Below are 20326 nucleotides of genomic sequence, written 5' to 3'. Positions count from 1 at the left end.
TGGGTGTTGTGTAATGAGAGAGGATTAATTAGCAATCTCATTGTGCGAGGCCCCTTGGGGAAGAGTGACCATAATATGGTGGAATTCTGCATTAGGATGGAGAATGAAACAGTTAATTCAGAGACCATGGTCCAGAACTTAAAGAAGGGTAACTTTGAAGGTATGAGGCATGAATTGGCTAAGATAGATTGGCTAATGATACTTAAGGGGTTGACTGTGGATGGGCAATGGCAGACATTTAGAGACCGCATGGATGAATTACAACAATTGTACATTCCTGTCTGGCGTAAAAATAAAAAAGGGAAGGTGGCTCAACCGTGACTATCTAGGGAAATCAGGGATAGTATTAAAGCCAAGGAAATGGCATACAAATTGGCCAGAAATAGCAGCGAACCTGGGGACTGGGAGAAATTTAGAACTCAGCAGAGGAGGACAAAGGGTTTGATTAGGGCAGGGAAAATGGAGTACGAGAAGAAGCTTGCAGGGAACATTAAGGCGGATTGCAAAAGTTTCTATCGGTATGTAAAGAGAAAAAGGTTAGTAAAGACAAACGTAGGTCCCCTGCAGTCAGAATCAGGGGAAGTCATAACGGGGAACAAAGAAATGGCAGACCAATTGAACAAGTACTTTGGTTCAGTATTCACTAAGGAGGACACAAACAACCTTCCGGATATAAAAGTGGTCAGAGGGTCTATTAAGGAGGAGGAACTGAGGGAAATCTTTATTAGTCGGGAAATTGTGTTGGGGAAATTGATGGGATTGAAGGCCGATAAATCCCCAGGGCCTGATGGACTGCATCCCAGAGTACTTAAGGAGGTGGCCTTGGAAATAGCGGATGCATTGACAGTCATTTTCCAACATTCCATTGACTCTGGATCAGTTCCTATGGAGTGGAGGGTAGCCAATGTAACCCCACTTTTTAAAAAAGGAGGGAGAGAGAAAGCAGGGAATTATAGACCGGTCAGCCTGACCTCAGTAGTGGGTAAAATGATGGAATCAATTATTAAGGATGTCATAGCAGCGCATTTGGAAAATGGTGACATGATAGGTCCAAGTCAGCATGGATTTGTGAAAGGGAGATCATGCTTGACAAACCTTCTGGAATTTTTTGAGGATGTTTCCAATAAAGTGGACAAAGGAGTACCAGTTGATGTGGTATATTTGGACTTTCAGAAGGCTTTCGACAAGGTCCCACACAGGAGATTAATGTGCAAAGTTAAAGCACATGGGATTGGGGGTAGTGTGCTGACGTGGATTGAGAACTGGTTGTCAGACAGGAAGCAAAGAGTAGGAGTAAATGGGTACTTTTCGGAATGGCAGGCAGTGACTAGTGGGGTACCGCAGGGTTCTGTGCTGGGGCCCCAGCTGTTTACATTGTACATTAATGATTTAGACGAGGGGATTAAATGTAGTATCTCCAAATTTGCGGATGACACTAAGTTGGGTGGCAGTGTGAGCTACGAGGAGGATGCTATGAGGCTACAGAGTGACTTGGATAGGTTAGGTGAGTGGGCAAATGCGTGGCAGATGAAGTATAATGTGGATAAATGTGAGGTTATCCACTTTGGTGGTAAAAACAGAGAGACAGACTATTATCTGAATGGTGACAGATTAGGAAAAGGGAAGGTGCAACGAGACCTGGGTGTCATGGTACATCAGTCATTGAAGGTTGGCATCCAGGTAAGCAGGCGGTTAAGAAAGCAAATGGCATGTTGGCCTTCATAGCGAGAGGATTTGAGTACAGGGGCAGGGAGGTGTTGCTACAGTTGTACAGGGCCTTGGTGAGGCCACACCTGGAGTATTGTGTACAGTTTTGGTCTCCTAACTTGAGGAAGGACATTCTTGCTATTGAGGGAGTGCAGCGAAGATTCACCAGACTGATTCCCGGGATGGTGGGACTGACCTATCAAGAAAGACTGGATCAACTGGGCTTGTATTCACTGGAGTTCAGAAGAGTGAGAGGGGACCTCATAGAAACGTTTAAAATTCTGACGGGTTTGGACAGGTTGGATGCAGGAAGAATGTTCCCAATGTTGGGGAAGTCCAGAACCAGGGGTCACAGTCTAAGGATAAGGGGTAAGCCATTTAGGACTGAGATAAGGAGAAACTTCTTCACCCAGAGAGTGGTGAACCTGTGGAATTCTCTACCACAGAAAGTAGTTGAGGCCAATTCACTAAATATATTCAAAAGGGACTTAGATGAAGTCCTTACTACACGGGGGATCAAGGGGTATGGCGTGAAAGCAGGAAGTGGGTACTGAAGTTTCATGTTCAGCCATGAACTCATTGAATGGCGGTGCAGGCTAGAAGGGCTGAATGGCCTGCTCCTGCACCTATTTTCTATGTTTCTATGTTTCTACAAGACTCCCAAAGCAAGCGCTCTACTCGGAACTCCTTCACGGCAAACGAGCCAAAGGTGGGCAGTGGAAACGTTACAAGGGCACCCTCAAAGCCTCCCTGATAAAGTGCAACATCCCCACTGACACCTGGGAGTTCCTGGCCAAAGACCGCCCTAAGTGGAGGAAGTGCATCTGGGAGGGAGCTGAGCTCCTCGAGTCTTGTCGCCGAACGCATGCAGAAATAAAGCGCAGGCAACAGAAAGAGCGTGCGGCAAACCAGTCCCACCCACCCCTTCCCTCAACGACTATCTGTCCCACCTGTGACAGAGACTATGATTCTCGTATTGGACTGTACAGCCACCTAAGAACACATGTTAAGAGTGAAAGCAAGTCTTCCTCGATTCCGAGGGACTGCCTATGATGATGATGAATTGTAAGAGATATTGCTTTCAGTGGCACTGCATGAAATAAGGTATGTCAATGACCATGAACCACCAACTATTTCTGGAGACCTTGATATGCCTCTTGGCAATGACCATGGAAATCTGACATCATAGGGTCTGAGTCAGCAGAGAACAAAGCTGTACCATTGGTGCAAAGACACCAGCAGCTACCATGCAGCATGGGGCTGACACATCTAATTAATAATAGACAATAACTTTGCTCCACATTCATGAATGCATATCTGATGGGATAGTGCTGTGAGTTGGCACAGGGAGCAATTCTCCTCATGCAATACCACCTCGACTTTAGCAGTTATCAAGCAGGATCAGGTGCTGGACTTCTCTGTCACTTATCACAGACTCATGCCTGCATCTTGAATTTCCAGTTTTGCCTCTGATTTCTACTCTCCTCCTCATTCAACTCTGGAAAAGGTTGCTAATGACCTGAGATGACCTTTGAGACTTCCAAAATTGTTGTCGCCTAATTGTGCCACTCCCTTTAATTGTCCCCACCCCTTTAAACTTCACTTACCAGCAGTTTTCCATTCCCATCACTCGTATACTCCCTGCAACTGTCCAAATCTCTTCCTGAAGCTATTCTAATGAGATAACCTTGGAAAAGTGGGTACACACATCACATTTCCTATTGAATCTGCTTAATATTTTGCTGCATGTTGGAGGATGACACAATTTCAGTTATTACCAGATGTGCTTCTCATATCTAACACAAATTTCGACTTTCATAGGAAAGCATTTTTGATCCCTTTGATCGAAGCATGCCTAGTTTGCAATATTATGTGGAATTTTGCCCTGGGTGAACAATTGACCTATTTAATGTCTTTGGATGTGTATATAGGATTTCAATGGTACGCCTACATAATTTCTTAAGGTGATTAATGTCAGTCACGCCAAACCTTTTAGTATGAGACGGAATTGCCAAACAAATTTCTTCAAGGATCTGTGGGGTTAAATTGGATAGTGCCTGAAAACAGGTGCAGGGATCGAGATGCGCAATTAACCCTCACCGGTTCAGTGTAATGCAGCAGCACACCAACTTTGTGCTGCATGCTCATTATAATGATTTCTGCGTGCAGCCAGTGCTAAAGTGCCCTGTTCATTAGCTGCATGCATCAATAGGGGGCCAATGTAGGTTAGCGAGCACAGCAATTATGGGTGAATGAGACTTAATGTGAGTTAGGATATAAGCAGCAGAATTTTGGATGACCTCACATTTATGGAGGGTAGAAATTGGGAGGCCGGCCAGGAGTGCATTGGAATAGTCAAGTCTAGAGGTAACAATGGCATGGATGAGGGTGTCAGCAGCAGATGCACTGCAGCAATTCGCCAAGGCTTCTTCGATAACATCTCCCAAGCCCACGACCTCTACCATCTACAAGGACATGGGCAGCAGGCACATAGGAACACTATCACCTCCAAGTTCCCTTCAAAGCCACTCACCATCCTGACTTGGAAATATATCGCTGTTCTTTCATAGTCGCTCGGTCAAAATCCTGGAACACCCTCCCTAACAGCACTATGGGAATACCTTCACAGTATGGACTGCAGCAGTTCAAGGTGGTGGCTCACCACCACCTTCTCAAGAGCAATAAATGCTGGCTTTGCCAGCGATGCCCACATCCCAGGAACAAATTTTTACAAAGATGAGCTGTAGCAGGGACGGAGTCGGGCGATGTGACAGAGGTAGAAACAGGGTGATCAGTTTAAGTTTGTATGCAATATGCAATGGTTTGGTTTTGAATCTGTATTTTGAGTTGACTTTTATTTTTGCATTGTGGCCAAGAGGACAATGTGATGGTCAGTGACAGAGGGAAGGTAAGAAGTGTGGGACTGTTGGTGAAAGGGGAATTGGGGTTGAGGTTACTGGTAACACACTTGAATTAGTTCTTCACGGGCGGAAATGGGCTATCTAGGTTTCAGCCTTCTTTCCTCTTCCGTCTCCTCCTCTTTCTCCCCCTCATGTTCCTGCTGCTCAGCTTCTCCCCTGATAGCTGAAGGCAAGGGCTGTTCCCTCATGATGGCAAGGTTGTGCAGCATGCAGCAGACCACCACAGAGCTTGAGACCCACTCAGCCGAGTACTGCAGGGCTCTTCCAGAGCGGAATTGTTGCTTCGGCATACTAATCATCTGCTCTGTCAGATTTCTTGTGGCAACATGGTTCTCATTGTATGCATGCTGCACACGAGTTGCAAGTCGGAGTCATGGGCCATGTCGTCAGCGGATAGCACTGGTCGCCCAGCAGCCACACTTTGATTTGCTGTATTGGCTGAAATGCAGCTGGTGCAGTCGACTGCTGCAGATACCGGGCATTGACATGCATGATGTGCTACCTATGGTCACATACCATTGAGGGAATGGAATACATTTCGGTTCAGGTACTTGGCAGAGTTCACATGAGGTGCACGGCAAGCAATGTGCATGCAGTCAATGACATCCTGTATCATGGGGAAGCCTGAAATCCCTGTAAACCCTCATGCTCGCTCCGCCTGCTTCTCTCTGGCAAGAGGGAATGAAATGAAGCTATCTCTCTTTGAATAGAGAGGCTCAAAGACCTCCCTTATGCAATAATGCACTGCAAACTGCGAGATGTTGCTGATATCTCCAGCAGCAGCCTGGAAGGAGCCAGACGTATAAAAGTTCATCGGTCACTTTCACAGCCACTGGCAATGCGGTCCTTGCCTTCTCTGAGGTTGAAGTTGTGGCAGCAGCATTGTTCATCGCTGAGGTTCAGGTAGTAGAATTACTCCCTAAACACCTTGGACAGATATGGCCTCTTGCTGAAAAGCCTTCTCTCCTTTATCCTCCTTGCTCTTGCAGCTTGCGCTGCTCTGCCTAGCCTCTGCATCATGCTCGATTCCAAGAGGAAGGCCTACTAGTGCACCCATGTCTGAGAGCAACGGATTTGTGCAGAAGCCTTGAAGTCAGCAAAAAGTAATTCAGCACCTGCCACATCCCTCCCTGTAGACTTTTGAAACTTGAAACAACTATGTATAGTATCAAAAACAGGTAGAATTATAGCAATAGCCAGAATAAATAAACCAGCAACTAACCTGTAAGTAGTTGATCCCTATAAATAGCCCTGGGGGACTTTCTTGCTGCTTAACATCGTGTTCAGCTATGTGAGGTTAAGAGAGGGCATCGGCTGAAGTGTGGAGCTCTAAAATGGCACCGTGGCATCAAATCAGTGTTGCATGCTGAATGATGTCATGATCCGCCTGCTCTGCATAATGCCGGAAGATGTTACCAATATGATATCTGCCGCACTTCGCGTCAGAAGTATGCACGTGCGCGTACAACAGGCACCATTTTGGAACCCTAAGGGGCCTTGCAACACCCACAAAACGAGCGCTAGCGAGCACAATTTCGCCCCCAAAGTCTTTTACAGTAACAGTAATTGGCACCATTTGTCAAAGTCTCTACAAGTAACATTGTTGTTTGAACCAGATCATAAAAGATTTAAAGAGGCAAACCAGATAGTTTAGTTCCCTTGAATAGTCTTTCTTTGTAGACTTTTCAGGTAAGCTTTTTGACTCTTCATGGTAGTTTAAGTAGTACCCTAATTCCTACCAGCAATTATTAATAAAAGAAAAAAAACTACAGGCGTTGAAAAACTGAAACAAATACAGATACTGGAACCCAGTTCCCTACCAGTAACATTTGCATTCTGAATTACTTAGGCCTTCGTACCTACAGAGTTTGTATCTTGCATTCGTGTCCATTGAAGACTGTCCCAAATTGTAACAAACAAAAGAATCAGTCATGTCTAAAACTGGTACTTCTCACACTCTTAGAGGTTATACATTCTTCTGGAAAGGCAAACCAGAGGAAGAACGCCGCATCCACGGAGTCGGTTCTGCCATCAAGAACGAGCTGGTCAACCGACTCAGAGACTCTCCCTGAGGGATTAGCGATGCCTCATGACTCTCCGACTCACCCTATCCCAGAACCGGTGCGCGTCAGTGCGTACGACCCAACACTCGACGCAATGGATGAGGCCAAAGAGGGATTTTACTCCAGCCTTGAACAATCCTTGTCCCACGTCCCTATGGACGACAAACTGATCCCCCTCGGCGACTTCAGTGCCAGAGTCGGCAAGGACACAGACCTCTGGGGAGGCATGATCGGCAGAGAGGGGGTAGGGAAAACCAACTCGAATGGTACCCTGCTCCTGACAAAATGCCTAGAACACAACCTTGTCCTCACTAACACCTTGTTCCACCAGAGGGACAAGTACAAGGCATCATGGCAACACCCTCGCTCCAAACACTGGCACCTGCTCGACTATGTCATCGTTCGAGCCAGGGATCGCAAGGATGTGCGCATCACCCGTGCCATAACAGGAGCTGATGACTACTGGATGGACCACCGCCTAATCCATTCCATCATCAACATCAACATAGCCCCAAAGCGGCGACGGCAGCAGAAGCAGTGCCGCAAAAAAATCAATGCCGGGACACTCAAAGACCCAGCTAAGAGAGCCCTATACAACCAGCGCCTCACTGCTAACTTGGCAACCCTTGATGACCCCGAGACGCAGAATGCCCACAGCGCTTGGTCTGCCCTCCAAGCCACCATAACCAGTGTCTACGAAGAGATGCTCGGCCACTCAACCAGGAAACACCAGGACTGGTTTGATGAGAATGAACAGGAGATCCAAGAGCTAATAAATCGCAAGCACAGGGCATTTCTGAACCTAAAACAACAAACCAACTCGGGAGCAGCAAAGCAGCTTTACAGACGGATTAAGGCCAAGGTCCAACAAAAAACCTGCGACCTAAAGAATAGATGGTGGGTGGAGAAAGCACAGGAGATCCAGCAGCTGGCTGACAGCCATGATATGCGAGGATTCTTCACCGCAGTCGAGCACCCAAGGCTCCACCCCACTGCTGGCCAAGAACAGGGAGACATTCATCAAGGACCCCGAGGGAGTCAGGTCCCGTTGGAGAGCTCCTTAACCGAGACTCTGCCTTTGACACAAGTGTCCTCGACTCCATCCCGCAGCATGCTACCCGCCACCATCTCAGCAAAACCCCAGCCCTGCATGAGGTAGAAAAGGCCATCCGTCAGCTCAAGAACAACAAGGCAACGGGAGCGAATGGAATCCCCGCTGAGGCACTAAAGTATGGCAGAGAGGCACTATTGGCATAAATGCAAGACCTCATCTCTCTCATCTGAAACGAGAAGAGCATGCCGGGAGATCTCAGAGATGCAGTAATCGTGACCATCTTTAAAAAAGGGGACAAGTCCGACTGCGGCAACTACAGAGGAATCTCCCTGTTATCAGCCACTGGGAAAGTCATCATTCGACTCCTCCTCAACCGTCTTTTCCCTGTGGCTGAGGAGCTCCTCCCAGAGTCACAGTGCTGATTCCGTCCACTATGATGCACAACGGATGTGGTCTTTACGGCGCGACAACTGCAAAAGAAATGCAGGGAACAACACCAACCCTTGTACATGGCCTTCTTTGACCTTACAAAGGCCTTTGACATTGTTAATCGTGAGGGACTATGGAGCGTCCTCCTCCGTTTCGGCAGCCCCCAAAAGTTTGACATCCTCCGCCTGCTCCACGACGACATTGAAGCCGTGATCCTGACCAACGGGTCGACCACAGATCCAACCCACGTCCGGACCAGGGTCAAGCAGGGCTGTGTCATCGCGCCAACCCTCTTCTCGATCATCCTCGCTGCAATGCTCCACCTCACACTCAACAAGCTCCCCGCTGGCGTGGAACTAAACTACAGAACCAGTGGGAACCTGTTCAACCTTTGTCGTCTCCAGGCCAGATCCAAGACCATCCTATCCTCTGTCGTCGAGCTACTATACGCGGACAACGCTTGCGTCTGTGCACATTCAGAAACTGAACTCCAAGTCATAGTCAACATCTTCACTGAGGCATATGAAAGAATGGGCCTTACACTAAACATCTGTATGACAAAGGTCCTCCACCAACCTGACCCCGCCACACAGCACTGCCCCCCAGTCATCAAGATCCACAGCCTGGCCCTGGACAGCGTGAACCACTTTCCATACCTTGGGAGCCTATTATCATCAAGGTATCGATGACGAGGTTCAATACCGCCTCCAGTGCGCCAGCGCAGCCTTCAGCCGCCTGAGGAAGAGAGTGTTCGAAGATCAGGCCCTCAAATCTGGCACCAAACTCATGGTCTACAGGGCTGTAGAGATACCCGCCCTCCTGTATGGCTCAGAGACATGGACCATATACAGTAGACACCTGAAATCGCTGGAGAAAAACCACCAACGATGTCTCCGCAAGATCCTACAAATCCCCTGGGAGGACAGATGCACCAACGTTGGTGTCCTCGATCAGGCCAACATCCCCAACATAGAAGCACTGAACACACTCGACCAGCTCCGTTGGGCGGGCCACATTGTTCGCATGCCTGACACAAGACTCCCAAATCAAGCGCTCTACTCGGAACTCCTACATGGCAAGCAAGCCCCAGGTGGGCAGAGGAAATGTTTCAAGGACACCCTCAAAGCCTCCTTGATAAAATGCAACATCTCCACCGACACCTGGGAGTCCCTGGCCAAAGATTGCCCTAAGTGGAGGAAGAGCATCCGGGAGAGCGCTGAGCACCTCGAGTCTCGTCGCCGAGAGCATGCAGAAAGCAAATTCAGGCAGCGGAAGGAGCGTGCGGCAAACCAGACTCCCCACCCACCCTTTCCTTCAATGACTGTCTGTCCCACCTGTGTAATTCCCATATTGGACTGTTCAGTCACCTAAGAACTCACTTTTAGGGCTCAAAATTGGCCAGGATTTGCTTCGTTTTTTGGAGCAACTTGATTTTTTTGGAGCATCTTAAAAATCCCCATTTTGCACATTCAATTTGCGCCTATGTAAGTGAGTTAGTTACGATTTTTTTTAGTTTAGTTTAGTTTTTCTCAAAAGGGGGCGTTACCAGCCACCTACTCCAGTTTTGGCCATTTAGGCCACTTTGGCCAGCTGATCTACTTAGGCCACTTCAGAAAACCCTAGCGGAGAGTTAAGAAATCGGCGCAGGTAGGTACATCGGAGGCCAGCAGAACTTAATGACTTGACTAAAGAATGTGAATAGGATCAAACAGCTAAACAGGACATCATATGACAAACTTCGTAAAGTTAACTTACTATACAACAGAAGCATTCATGGAAGCTTAAACTACAAAAATAAAAGAAGTAAAAGATAGTTGAATTAAATTGCCCTAATCTCACAACTAATTTAAACAACTATTTATTTGCAATGATTATACTGGGCCAAAATTGAGCCCATATTATCTAAATAAAGTCTACTTCAATAAATAAGATATTCTCTCAGTGTTCCTCCATCACTTATGTTCTTCTTTCACAATAGCACCAGGCGAATAGGCTTGACAAATGGTCACCACTATTCACAAGAAACAAAACATATTTACATAATTTTTTTCAAAATATCCAAATAAAAAATAAAAGTAAGAAAGTCCTACTTTACCTTCATCTTCAGCCCGGGAAGGCAGCGGGCCGGCCTGTGCAGAAGGCCACTTGACCTGGGATAGGGGCGGGACGTACCAGTAGCCGGTATGATGATGATGATGATCGGGTCCCACACCGCAGCAACACACTGAGAGGCTGGGGGCGAGGAGCTACTGCACATGTGCGCACACTCCAACGCGCACTGTTTTCAGCGCGGGATGCTGGCTCCGCCCTGGACCCAACTGGCCACACTGCCCGGGAGAGGCCGGACAGCGGCCAAAGTGGGGAGCAATTTTTTCGGAGCACTTTTCAACGCAGAAAAGCGGCACATCTCCAGTGAGTGCGTTGAAAAAAAGGGTGGGCCAATTTTGAGCCCATTGAGTGGAAGCAAGTCTTCCTCGATTTCAAGGGACTGCCTATGATGATGAGAAATGCAGTTTTGCCCTTTAAGAAGTCAATCTGCTAACCCAAGATAATTACTCACAAAATAGACTGTTACAGTAACACATATATAAAAGGCCTGTTGAAGACCACCCGGAGGAGTCGATGAGGGTTTCGAAACTAAAATTGCACTAATTAGATTGTGGTGTCAATTAATTGAGCAGTAATGTAGGTTAAGTGTTTCAAGCACTTGGATTCTTGTTTTTATCTTGGGTATTATGTCTTTTGGCAATCAACAGATTAACTATCTTCTTTCTGATATAGATCGGTGAGGCCAGAGAAGCAGCTGATTTCCCAGCATGAAATACAGAAACCATTTTAAGGGGGGTATCTCTCTTAAAAGAATCTACAAAACAGTCACAGAAAACACCTATAAGAGAAGATTATCTTGTATCTGCGCCCAGGCACAATGGATCACTTGGGCTCAGAGAATATCGGAAAATCCAGTAGATTGGACTGTACACCTGTAAATAAATCCACCCGATTTTCCTCCCTTAATTTAAATGAAGAGAACTGGATACACTCCAACCTGACCAATTTTTTAATATTCATTGCGCTTAGAAGACGCAGGAAAACCTCCCGTATAAAACATTCCATCTTTGTCATGATGCCTTCTGATGAGATGGTGAATTGCGGAATAAAAAAAGAAAATGGTGGAAACACTCTTCAGGTTAGGCAGCATCTGTAAAGAGAGAAACAAAGTTAGCGCTTCAGGTCAATGACCCGTCATCAGTATTTTGCTTTTGTTTCATTGGTAAATTGTGGTCCTGCATGCTCCAATAGACAATAAATATCCTATGACACCATTCGAAGAAGAATAGGAAGTACTCCCAGTGTCTATCCAATATTCCTCCCTCAATCAACGCCATTAAAAGTAGATCAACTATTCATTAATTTCATTCACTGTTAGTGGGATATCACTGCCCCAGAATGGTGGCTGCATTTGCCTACGTTAATAGTCACTACACTTCAAAAGTAATTTGTGTGTTAAGCTCTGATGCATTTTGGTGTAACAAGATGCTAAATAAATGAAAGTATTATTAATTACAGGTTAGGTTTCCTTATTCTTTAAGGAGAACAATATTTTGTTTAAAAATACATATTTTAATTAATGTAGAGTGTATGGGGAGTGCTGCCTCACTATCTGTTTAGTAACTGTTGGTGATATTATAGAGTAAGACATGCATTTCATTGCAAAAGAAATTAAAAAGCATGCTGTGGACTACAACTTATGGGCCGAGAAATTGGACTCCTTCGTGCCTCCCGTTATCGCCTCCTTACCAACCGGGCGTGGCTAGATGAACGACTCCCACTAACATCTGCGGGAGGTTTGCGGCAGTGGTAGGATGTTGCACCCCGATCTCCTTTGCCCGGAGATCGTATTGTCATTACCGTGCGCATCGCCCCAGTAGTGGCCCGGACCCGAACTTCAGTTCCACCCCCTGCAGCATCACCGGGCAAAAACACTGGCAGCTGCAGGAGGCATTGATTGGGAGGCCGGGCACTTCGGGGGCGAAACTTAAAGGTGAGGTGACCGAGGTAAGTGAAACAATTTCTACCCTGGTGTCTGTCAATTTTTTTCAATCCTCTTCGGCCACGATCGATCAGCGCGGCACTCTACTGCAGTGCATTGGGCTGGATCACGGCTGCCATCGAGGACCAAATAAGTGGTTCCAATGCAGAGTCTGCAGTGATGGCCCTCCCCTTAAGGAAGGGAAGGAGCCTCTGAATGGGCAGTGCTTCACGGCCCATTGTGCAGTACAACTACCGCACCGCCTGCGTACTATTGCGCTCCAGGAAGGAAGTGGAGCGCTTGATTTAGCGGTCCACTTCCTTCCTTGAACAGAAACACTAATTTTTTTAAAGTTGAAAATTAATGCCTGGCGCTAATTTTTTCAACTTTTAAAAGCTAGCACCCAAAATGGAGTGGTTCCAAATTTCTCCACCATGATCCTTTATGTTCAAGTGTCTGCTCAATATTGAAGGTGTTCTAAATTACCTGATTTTACTAACTGAACAGATTCATTAGGATGGGGAACATCAGAGAAAAGAAGAAAAAAGTTCTATCTAAAGGTTTCAGATTTTAAAGCAAACAAGAAAAAGCATATTTTGAAAAGCTGCTGTTGTAATATATATTTCAAAGCGGAAATGGAATATCCAACTAATTTGTCCGAACATAACTTTAGAATGTTTAGAACAAAGGATTAGAATGCTGCCCGTAGTATCTTCCACATGTACAATAATGATGTCATTTAATTTTCAGTTCAAGGACAAGCTTTGACCCAGTCATCTTCCCTCTCATTGGTGAATGAAGCCCAGTATCTTCTCATAAACATGGCGAGCATTCTACGCCTCAAGGAGCAGATATTACAAAGGTAGGATCTGTCCAGAAAGGACATTGATGTATTTTATAACTCTCCTCATGGATAATAAAGAAAAAAAAATAAAATAATGCCAAGTAGATGGTAGCTGTGGTATTCAAAAGCTAATAATGTAAAATATTTGGAATAGTTTCAGCCAAGTTCGCTTAGTGAGAAAGAAAATGGATTCAGGCAATAGCATTAATTTTTTAGCATAGACGTTTCACTCCATGTGACATTAAGAAGCAGATAAGTACACTGGATACAGCAAAGGCTATTGGTCTAAACATCATCCCGGCTGCAATGCACAAGACCTGAACACCAGAGCTAGCCACCCCTCAGCCAAGCTACTACAGTACACCTATGACACTGGCATCCACCAAACAATGTGGAAAATTGCCCAAGTGTGTCCGACCCCCAAAGAGGAGGAACAATCTAACCCGGCTCATTATTACCCTATCAAAGTGATGGAAGAAGTCATAAGTGCAATGAAGTAATAAGTACTCACCTGCTCACTGATGCTGAACTTGGGTTCTTCCAAAACCACTCAGCTCCAGACCTCATCATAGCATTGATTCAGACATGTGCATGAGCTGAATGCCAGAGAGCAGCTGACAATAGCAGCCCTTGGCATCAAGGCAGAATTCGACCTCATATGGCACCAAGAAGCTCAAGCAAAACTGAAGTCAAAAGGAAACATCTTCTAGTGGTTGGAGTCATATGTGACACAAAAGAAGAAGATTGTGGAAGGCCAATCAGCACAGCCCCAGGATGTTGCTGCAGATGTTCCTCAGCTACTTCAGCAATGACTTTCCTTCCATCATACAAAAGAATGGACCTCACTTAATTCTACATTCATCTACATTCACAACTCGTCTGATAATAAAGCAGCCTATGTCAGTGTAGAGCAGGACCTGGGCAACATCGAGACTTGGGTCGACAAGTGTCCTCTGGTTACTGACCCTCCTGCCATTGGAAACGGTTTCTATAAGAACATACGAACATAAGAATTAGGAACAGGAGTAGGCCATCTAGCCCCTCGAGCTTGTTCCGGCATTGAAAAAGATCATGGCTGATCTGGTCGTGGACTCAGCTCCACTTACCCGCCCGCACCCCATACCCTTAATTCCCTTATTGGTTAAAAATCTATCTATCTGTGATTTGAATACATTCAATGAGCTAGCCTCAACTGCTTCCCTGGGCAGAGAATTCCACAGATTCACAACCCTCTGGGAGAAGAAATTCCTTCTCAACTCGGTTTTAAATTGGCTCCCCCGTATTTTGAAGCTGTGCCCCCTAGTTCTAGTCTCCCCGACCAGTGGAAACAACCTCTCTGCCTCTATCTTGTCTATCCCTTTCATTATTTTAAATGTTTCTATAAGATCACCCCTCATCCTTCTGAACTCCAATGAGTAAAGACCCAGTCTACTCAATCTATCATCATAAGGTAACCCCCTCATCTCCAGAATCAGCCTCGTGAATCGGCTCTGTACCCCCTCCAAGGCTAGTATATCCTTCCTTAAGTAAGGTGACCAAAACTGCACGCAGTACTCCAGGTGCGGCCTCACCAATACCCTGTACAGTTGCAGCAGGACCTCCCTGCTTTTGTACTCCATCCCTCTCGCAATGAAGGCCAACATTCCATTCGCTTTCCTGATTACCTGCTGGACCTGCAAACTAACTTTTTGGAATTCATGCACAAGGACCCCCAGGTCCCTCTGCACTGCAGCATGTTGTAATTTTTCCCCATTCAAATAATATTCCCTTTTACTGTTTTTTTTTCCCAAGGTGGATGACCTCACATTTTCCGACATTGTATTCCATCTGCCAAACCTTAGCCCATTCGCTTAACCTATCTAAATCTCTTTGCAGCCTCTCTGTGTACTCTACACAACCCACTTTCCCACTAATCTTTGTGTCATCTGCAAATTTTGTTACATTACACTCTGTCCCTTCTTCCAGGTCATCTATGTATATTGTAAACAGTTGTGGTCCCTGCACCGATCCCTGTGGCACACCACTAACCACCGATTTCCAACCCGAAAAGGACCCATTTATCCCGACTCTCTGCTTTCTGTTAGCCAGCCAATTCTCTATCCATGCTAATACATTTCCACTGACCCCACGTACCTTTATCTTCTGCAGTAACCTTTTGTGTGGCACCTTATCGAATGCCTTTTGGAAATCTAAATACACCACATCCATCGGTACACCTCTATCCACCATGCTCGTTATATCCTCAAAGAATTCCAGTAGATTAGTTAAACATGATTTCCCCTTCATGAATCCATGTTGCGTCTGCTTGATTGCACTATTCCTATCTAGATGTCCCGCTATTTCTTCCTTAATGATAGCTTCAAGCATTTTCCCCACTACAGATGTTAAACTAACCGGCCTATAGTTACCAGCCTTTTGTCTGCCCCCTTTTTTAAACAGAGGCGTTACATTAGCTGCTTTCCAATCCGCTGGTACCTCCCCAGAGTCCAGAGAATTTTGGTAGATTATAACCAATGCATCTGCTATAACTTCCGCCATCTCTTTTAATACCCTGGGATGCATTTCATCAGGACCAGGGGACTTATCTACCTTGAGTCCCATTAGCCTGACCAGCACTACCTTCCTAGTATTAGTAATTGTCTCAAGGTCCTCCCTTCCCACATTCCCGTGACCAGCAATTTTTGGCATGGTTTTTGTGTCTTCCACTGTGAAGACGAAGCAAAATAATTGTTTAAGGTCTCAGCCATTTCCACATTTCCCATTATTAAATCCCCCTTCTCATCTTCTAAGGGACCAACATTTACTTTAGTCACTCTTTTCCGTTTTATATATCTGTGAAAGCTTTTACTGTCTGTTTTTATGTTTTGCGCCAGTTTACTTTCGTAATTTATCTTTCCTTTTTTTATTACTTTCTTAGTCATTCTTTGCTGTCCTTTAAAATTTTCCCAATCTTCTAGTTTCCCACTAACCTTGGCCACCTTATGCGCATTGGTTTTCAATTTGATACTCTCCTTTATTTCCTTGGTTATCCACGGCTGATTATCCCTTCTTTTACCGTCCTCCTTTTTCACTGGAATATATTTTTATTGAGCACTATGAAAGAGCTCCTTAAAAGTCCTCCACTGTTCCTCAATTGTGCCACCATTTAAATCTGTGTTCCCAGTCTACTTTAGCTAACTCTGCCCTCATCCCACTGTAGTCCCCTTTGTTTAAGCATAGTATGCTCGTTTGAGACACTACTTCCTCACCCTCAATCTGTATTACAAATTCAACCATACTGTGATCACTCATTCCGAGAGGATCTTTTACTAGGAGATCGTTTATTATTCCTGTCTCATTACACAGGACCAGATCTAAGATAGCTGCTCCCTTGTAGGTTCTGTAACATACTGTTCTAAGAAACAATCCCGTATGCATTCTATGAATTCCTCCTCCAGGCTACCCCGTGCGATTTGATTTGACCAATCGATATGTAGGTTAAAATCCCCCATGATTACTGCCATTCCTTTTTCACATGCCTCTATTATTCCCTTTATTATTGTCCACCCCACCGTGAAGTTATTATTTGGGCGCCTATAAACTATGCCCACCAGTGACTTTTTCCCCTTACTATCTAATCTCCACCCACAATGATTCATTAGAGCCAATATCATCTCTCACAACTGCCCTGATATCATCCTTTATTAACAGAGCTACCCCACCTCCTTTCCCTTCTTGTCTATCCTTCCGAATTGTCAGATACCCCTGTATGTTTAATTCCCAGTCTTGGCCACCCTGCAACCACGTTTCTGTAATGGCCACCAAATCATACCCATTTGTAATGATTTGTGCCGTCAACTCATTTACTTTATTTCGAATGCTGCATGCGTTTAGGTAAAGTGTTTTAATACTAGTTTTTAAACCATGATTTTTAGTTTTGACCCCTCCTGCAGCTCCTTTATATTCATACATCTTGTCCCTTCCTATCACCTTGTGGTTTACACTTACCCCAGTGCTACTCTGCTTTGTTGCCTCCTGCCTTTTGCATTCTTTCTTGGGGTCCTGTTCATCTGCGCTCTCACCTACTCTAACTAGCTCAGAGCCCTCTCCTGGGTTCCGAATACTCCTCGCATTGAGGCACCGAGCTTTCAGGCTTGCCTTTTTATTACACTTTGACCCTTTAGAATTTTGCTGTACATTGGCCCTTTTTGTTTTTTGCCTTGGGTTTCTCTGCCCTCCACTTTTACTCATCTCCTTTCTGTCTTTTGCTTCTGTCTCCATTTTGTTTCCCTCTGTCTCCCTGCATTGGTTCCCATCCCCCTGCCATATTAGTTTAACTCCTCCCCAACAGCACTAGCAAACAGTCCCCCTAGGACATTGGTTCCGGTCCTGCCCAGGTGCAGACTGTCTGGTTTGTACTGGTCTCATCTTCCCCAGAACCGGTTCCAATGCCCCAGGAATTTGAATCCCTCCCTGCTGCACCACTGCTCAAGCCACGTATTCATCTGCGCTATTCTGCGATTCCTACTCTGACTAGCACGTGGCACTGGTAGCAATCCCGAGATTACTACTTTTGAGGTCCTACTTTTTAATTTAGCTCCTAGCTCCTTAAATTCGTCTCGTAGGACCTCATCCCTTTTTTTACCTATGTCGTTAGTACCAATGTGCACCACGACAACTGGCTGTTCTCCCTCCCTTTTCAGAATGTGCTGCACCCGCTCCGAGACATCCTTGACCCTTGCACCAGGGAGGCAACATACCATCCTGGAGTCTCGGTTGCGGCCGCAGAAACGCCTATCTATTCCCCTTACAATTGAATCCCCTATCACTATTGCTCTCCCACTCTTTTTCCTGCCCTCCTGTGCAGCAGAGCCAGCCATGGTGCCATGAACTTGGCTGCTGCTGCCCTCCCCTGATGAGTCATCCTCCTCAACAGTGTATCTGTTTTGCAGGGGGATGACTGCAGGGGACCCCTGCACTACCTTCCTTGCACTGCTCTTCCTGCTGGTCTTCCATTCCCTAGCTGGCTGTGGACCCTTCACCTGCAGTAAGACCAACTCGCTATACGTGCTACTCATGTCATTCTCAGCATCGTTCTCCTTGTTTATCCTATCAAAATGGTTCATAATTTTGAACAGCTCTATCAAATCTCCTCTTAACTTTCTCTGCTCGAAGGAGAACAACCCCAGCATCTCCAGCCTCTCCATATAACTGAATTCTTTCATCCCTGATACCATTCAAGTAAATCTCTTCTGCACCTGCTCTAAGGCCTTGACATCCTTCCTGAAGTGTGTTGCCCAGAATTGAACACAATACTCCAGCTGAGGTCTAACCAGTGTTTTCTAAAGGTTGAGCATAACTTCCTTGCTTTTATACTCTTATGCCGCTATTAATAAAGCCAAGGATCCCATATGCTTTTTTAACCACTTTCTCCCCTTGTCCTGCCACCTTCAAAGATTTGTGTACATACACCCCAGGTCCCTTTGTTTCTGCAACCCCTTTAATATCCTAATTTTTCCGACCAAAATGTATCAGTTCACACTTATCTGTGTTAAATTTTATCTGACATGTATCTGCCAGTTCACCAGTTTGTCTCTATCGTCCTGAAATCTGTCACTATCCTCCTCATTGTTTACTACATTTCCAACGTTTGTGTCATCTGCAAACTTTGAAATTATGCCCTGAACACCCAATTCCAGGTCATTCATACATATTAAAAAGAGCAGTGATCCTAATACCAACCCTTGGAAAACTGTAAACTTCCATCCAGTCTGAAAAACAACTATTCCCCACTACTCTGTTTTCTTTGCATTGGCCAATTTTGTATTCATGCTGCTGTCTATTACATAGTACTTTATCTTTTGAAAGTCCAGATGCATAACATCAAACGCACTACCCTGATCAACCCTCTTGGTTAATTCATCAAAGAACTCAATCCTGGAAAGGAAGGAGGAAAATCCAGTTGTCGTGGTCCATGTTCGAACAAACGCCTTAGGTAGGAACAGGGAGTATGCCCTGCTGAGGGAGTATCAGGAGTTTGGAGCTACATTAAAAAGCAAGACCTTGAAGGTAATAATCTCTGGATTATTGCCCGAGATAAATGCAAATTGTCACAGAAACAGTCAGATCAGGAGAATTAACACGTGGCTAAAGGGCTAGTGTGAGAAAGAGGGATTCCTTTTCATGGGACACTGTTCTTTTAATCCTATGGTCTTTACTTTTGCAAACAAAATAAGATAGCAAATGTAACCTTGCTATTCAAGAAAGGTGGGAGAGAGAAAACAGGAAACTACAGGCCAGTTAGCCTGATATCAGTCGTTGGGAAAATGCTGGAATCCATTATTAAGGAAGTGGTAACAGGGCACTTAGAAAATCATAATATGATTAGGCAGAGTCAACATGGTTTTATGAAAGGGAAATCATTAACATATTTATTAGAGTTTTTTGAGGATGTAACTAGCAAGGTACAGTAGATGTCGTATATTTGGATATTCAAAAGGCATTCAATAAGATTGCTACGCAAGATAAGGACTCATGGGTTTGGGGAAAATATATTAGTATGGATAGAGGATTGGTTAACAGACAGAAAACAGAGAGTTGGGATAATCAAGTCATTTTCAGGTTGGCAGGCTGTAACTAGAGGGGTGCCGCAAGGATCGTGGCCTCGGCTGTTTACAATCTATATTAATGACTTAGATGAAGGGACCAAGTGCAATGTATCCAAGTTTGCTGATAATACAAAGCTAGGTGGGTAAGCTGTGAGGAGAACACAAAGAGCCTGCAAAGGGATATAGACCCATTAAGTGAGTAGGCAATAAGTATAATGTGGGGAAATGTGAGATTATTCAATTTGGTAGATGTAATAGAAAAACATAATATTTTTTAAATGGTGAGCAACTATTAAATATTGGGGTTCAGAGAGATTTAGGTGTCCTCTTACAGGAAACATAAAGAGTTATCATGCAGGTACAGCAAGCAATTAGGAAGGCAAATGGCATGTTGGCCTTTATTGCAAGGGGGTTGGAGTACAAGAGTAAGGAAGTCTTACTAAAATTGTGTCGGTATTTTGGTGAAACCACACAACCACCGGACATCTCAAAGAGCTTTACAGCCAATGAAGTACTTTTGGAATGTAGTCACTGTTGTAATGTGGGAAACGCGGCAGCCAATTTGCGCACAAGCAATGTGATAATGACCAGATAATCTGTTTCTTTGTTTTTTTTGATTAAGGGATAAATATTGGCCAGGACTCCAGGGATAACTCCCCTGCTCTTCTTCGAAATGGTGCCAAGGGATCTT

General features: G+C 45.1%; 1 protein-coding gene across 7 annotated transcripts in view; it reads left to right on the top strand.

Moving 5' to 3' along the window:
• mocos (molybdenum cofactor sulfurase) overlaps positions 1-20326 on the top strand; it is a 464568-nt gene that overhangs the window by 394492 nt on the left and 49750 nt on the right. For 5 of the 7 annotated variants that reach the window (XM_070881150.1, XM_070881149.1, XM_070881148.1 and 2 more), the window contains one exon: positions 12955-13066. In XM_070881150.1, coding sequence (XP_070737251.1) covers positions 12955-13066 — 112 coding nt within the window. Of the gene's footprint in view, positions 1-10955; positions 11362-12954; positions 13067-18900; positions 19003-20326 lie in introns of those variants that run through there. The other 2 variants (XR_011593368.1, XM_070881151.1) reach the window with 2 other exon arrangements.

Source organism: Pristiophorus japonicus, chromosome 5 (assembly GCF_044704955.1).
Source record: "Pristiophorus japonicus isolate sPriJap1 chromosome 5, sPriJap1.hap1, whole genome shotgun sequence".
Classification (NCBI taxonomy): Eukaryota; Metazoa; Chordata; class Chondrichthyes; family Pristiophoridae; genus Pristiophorus; species Pristiophorus japonicus.
The sequence above is the reverse complement of the archived record's forward strand: the minus strand, read 5'-3'. Positions and strand labels throughout refer to the sequence as shown.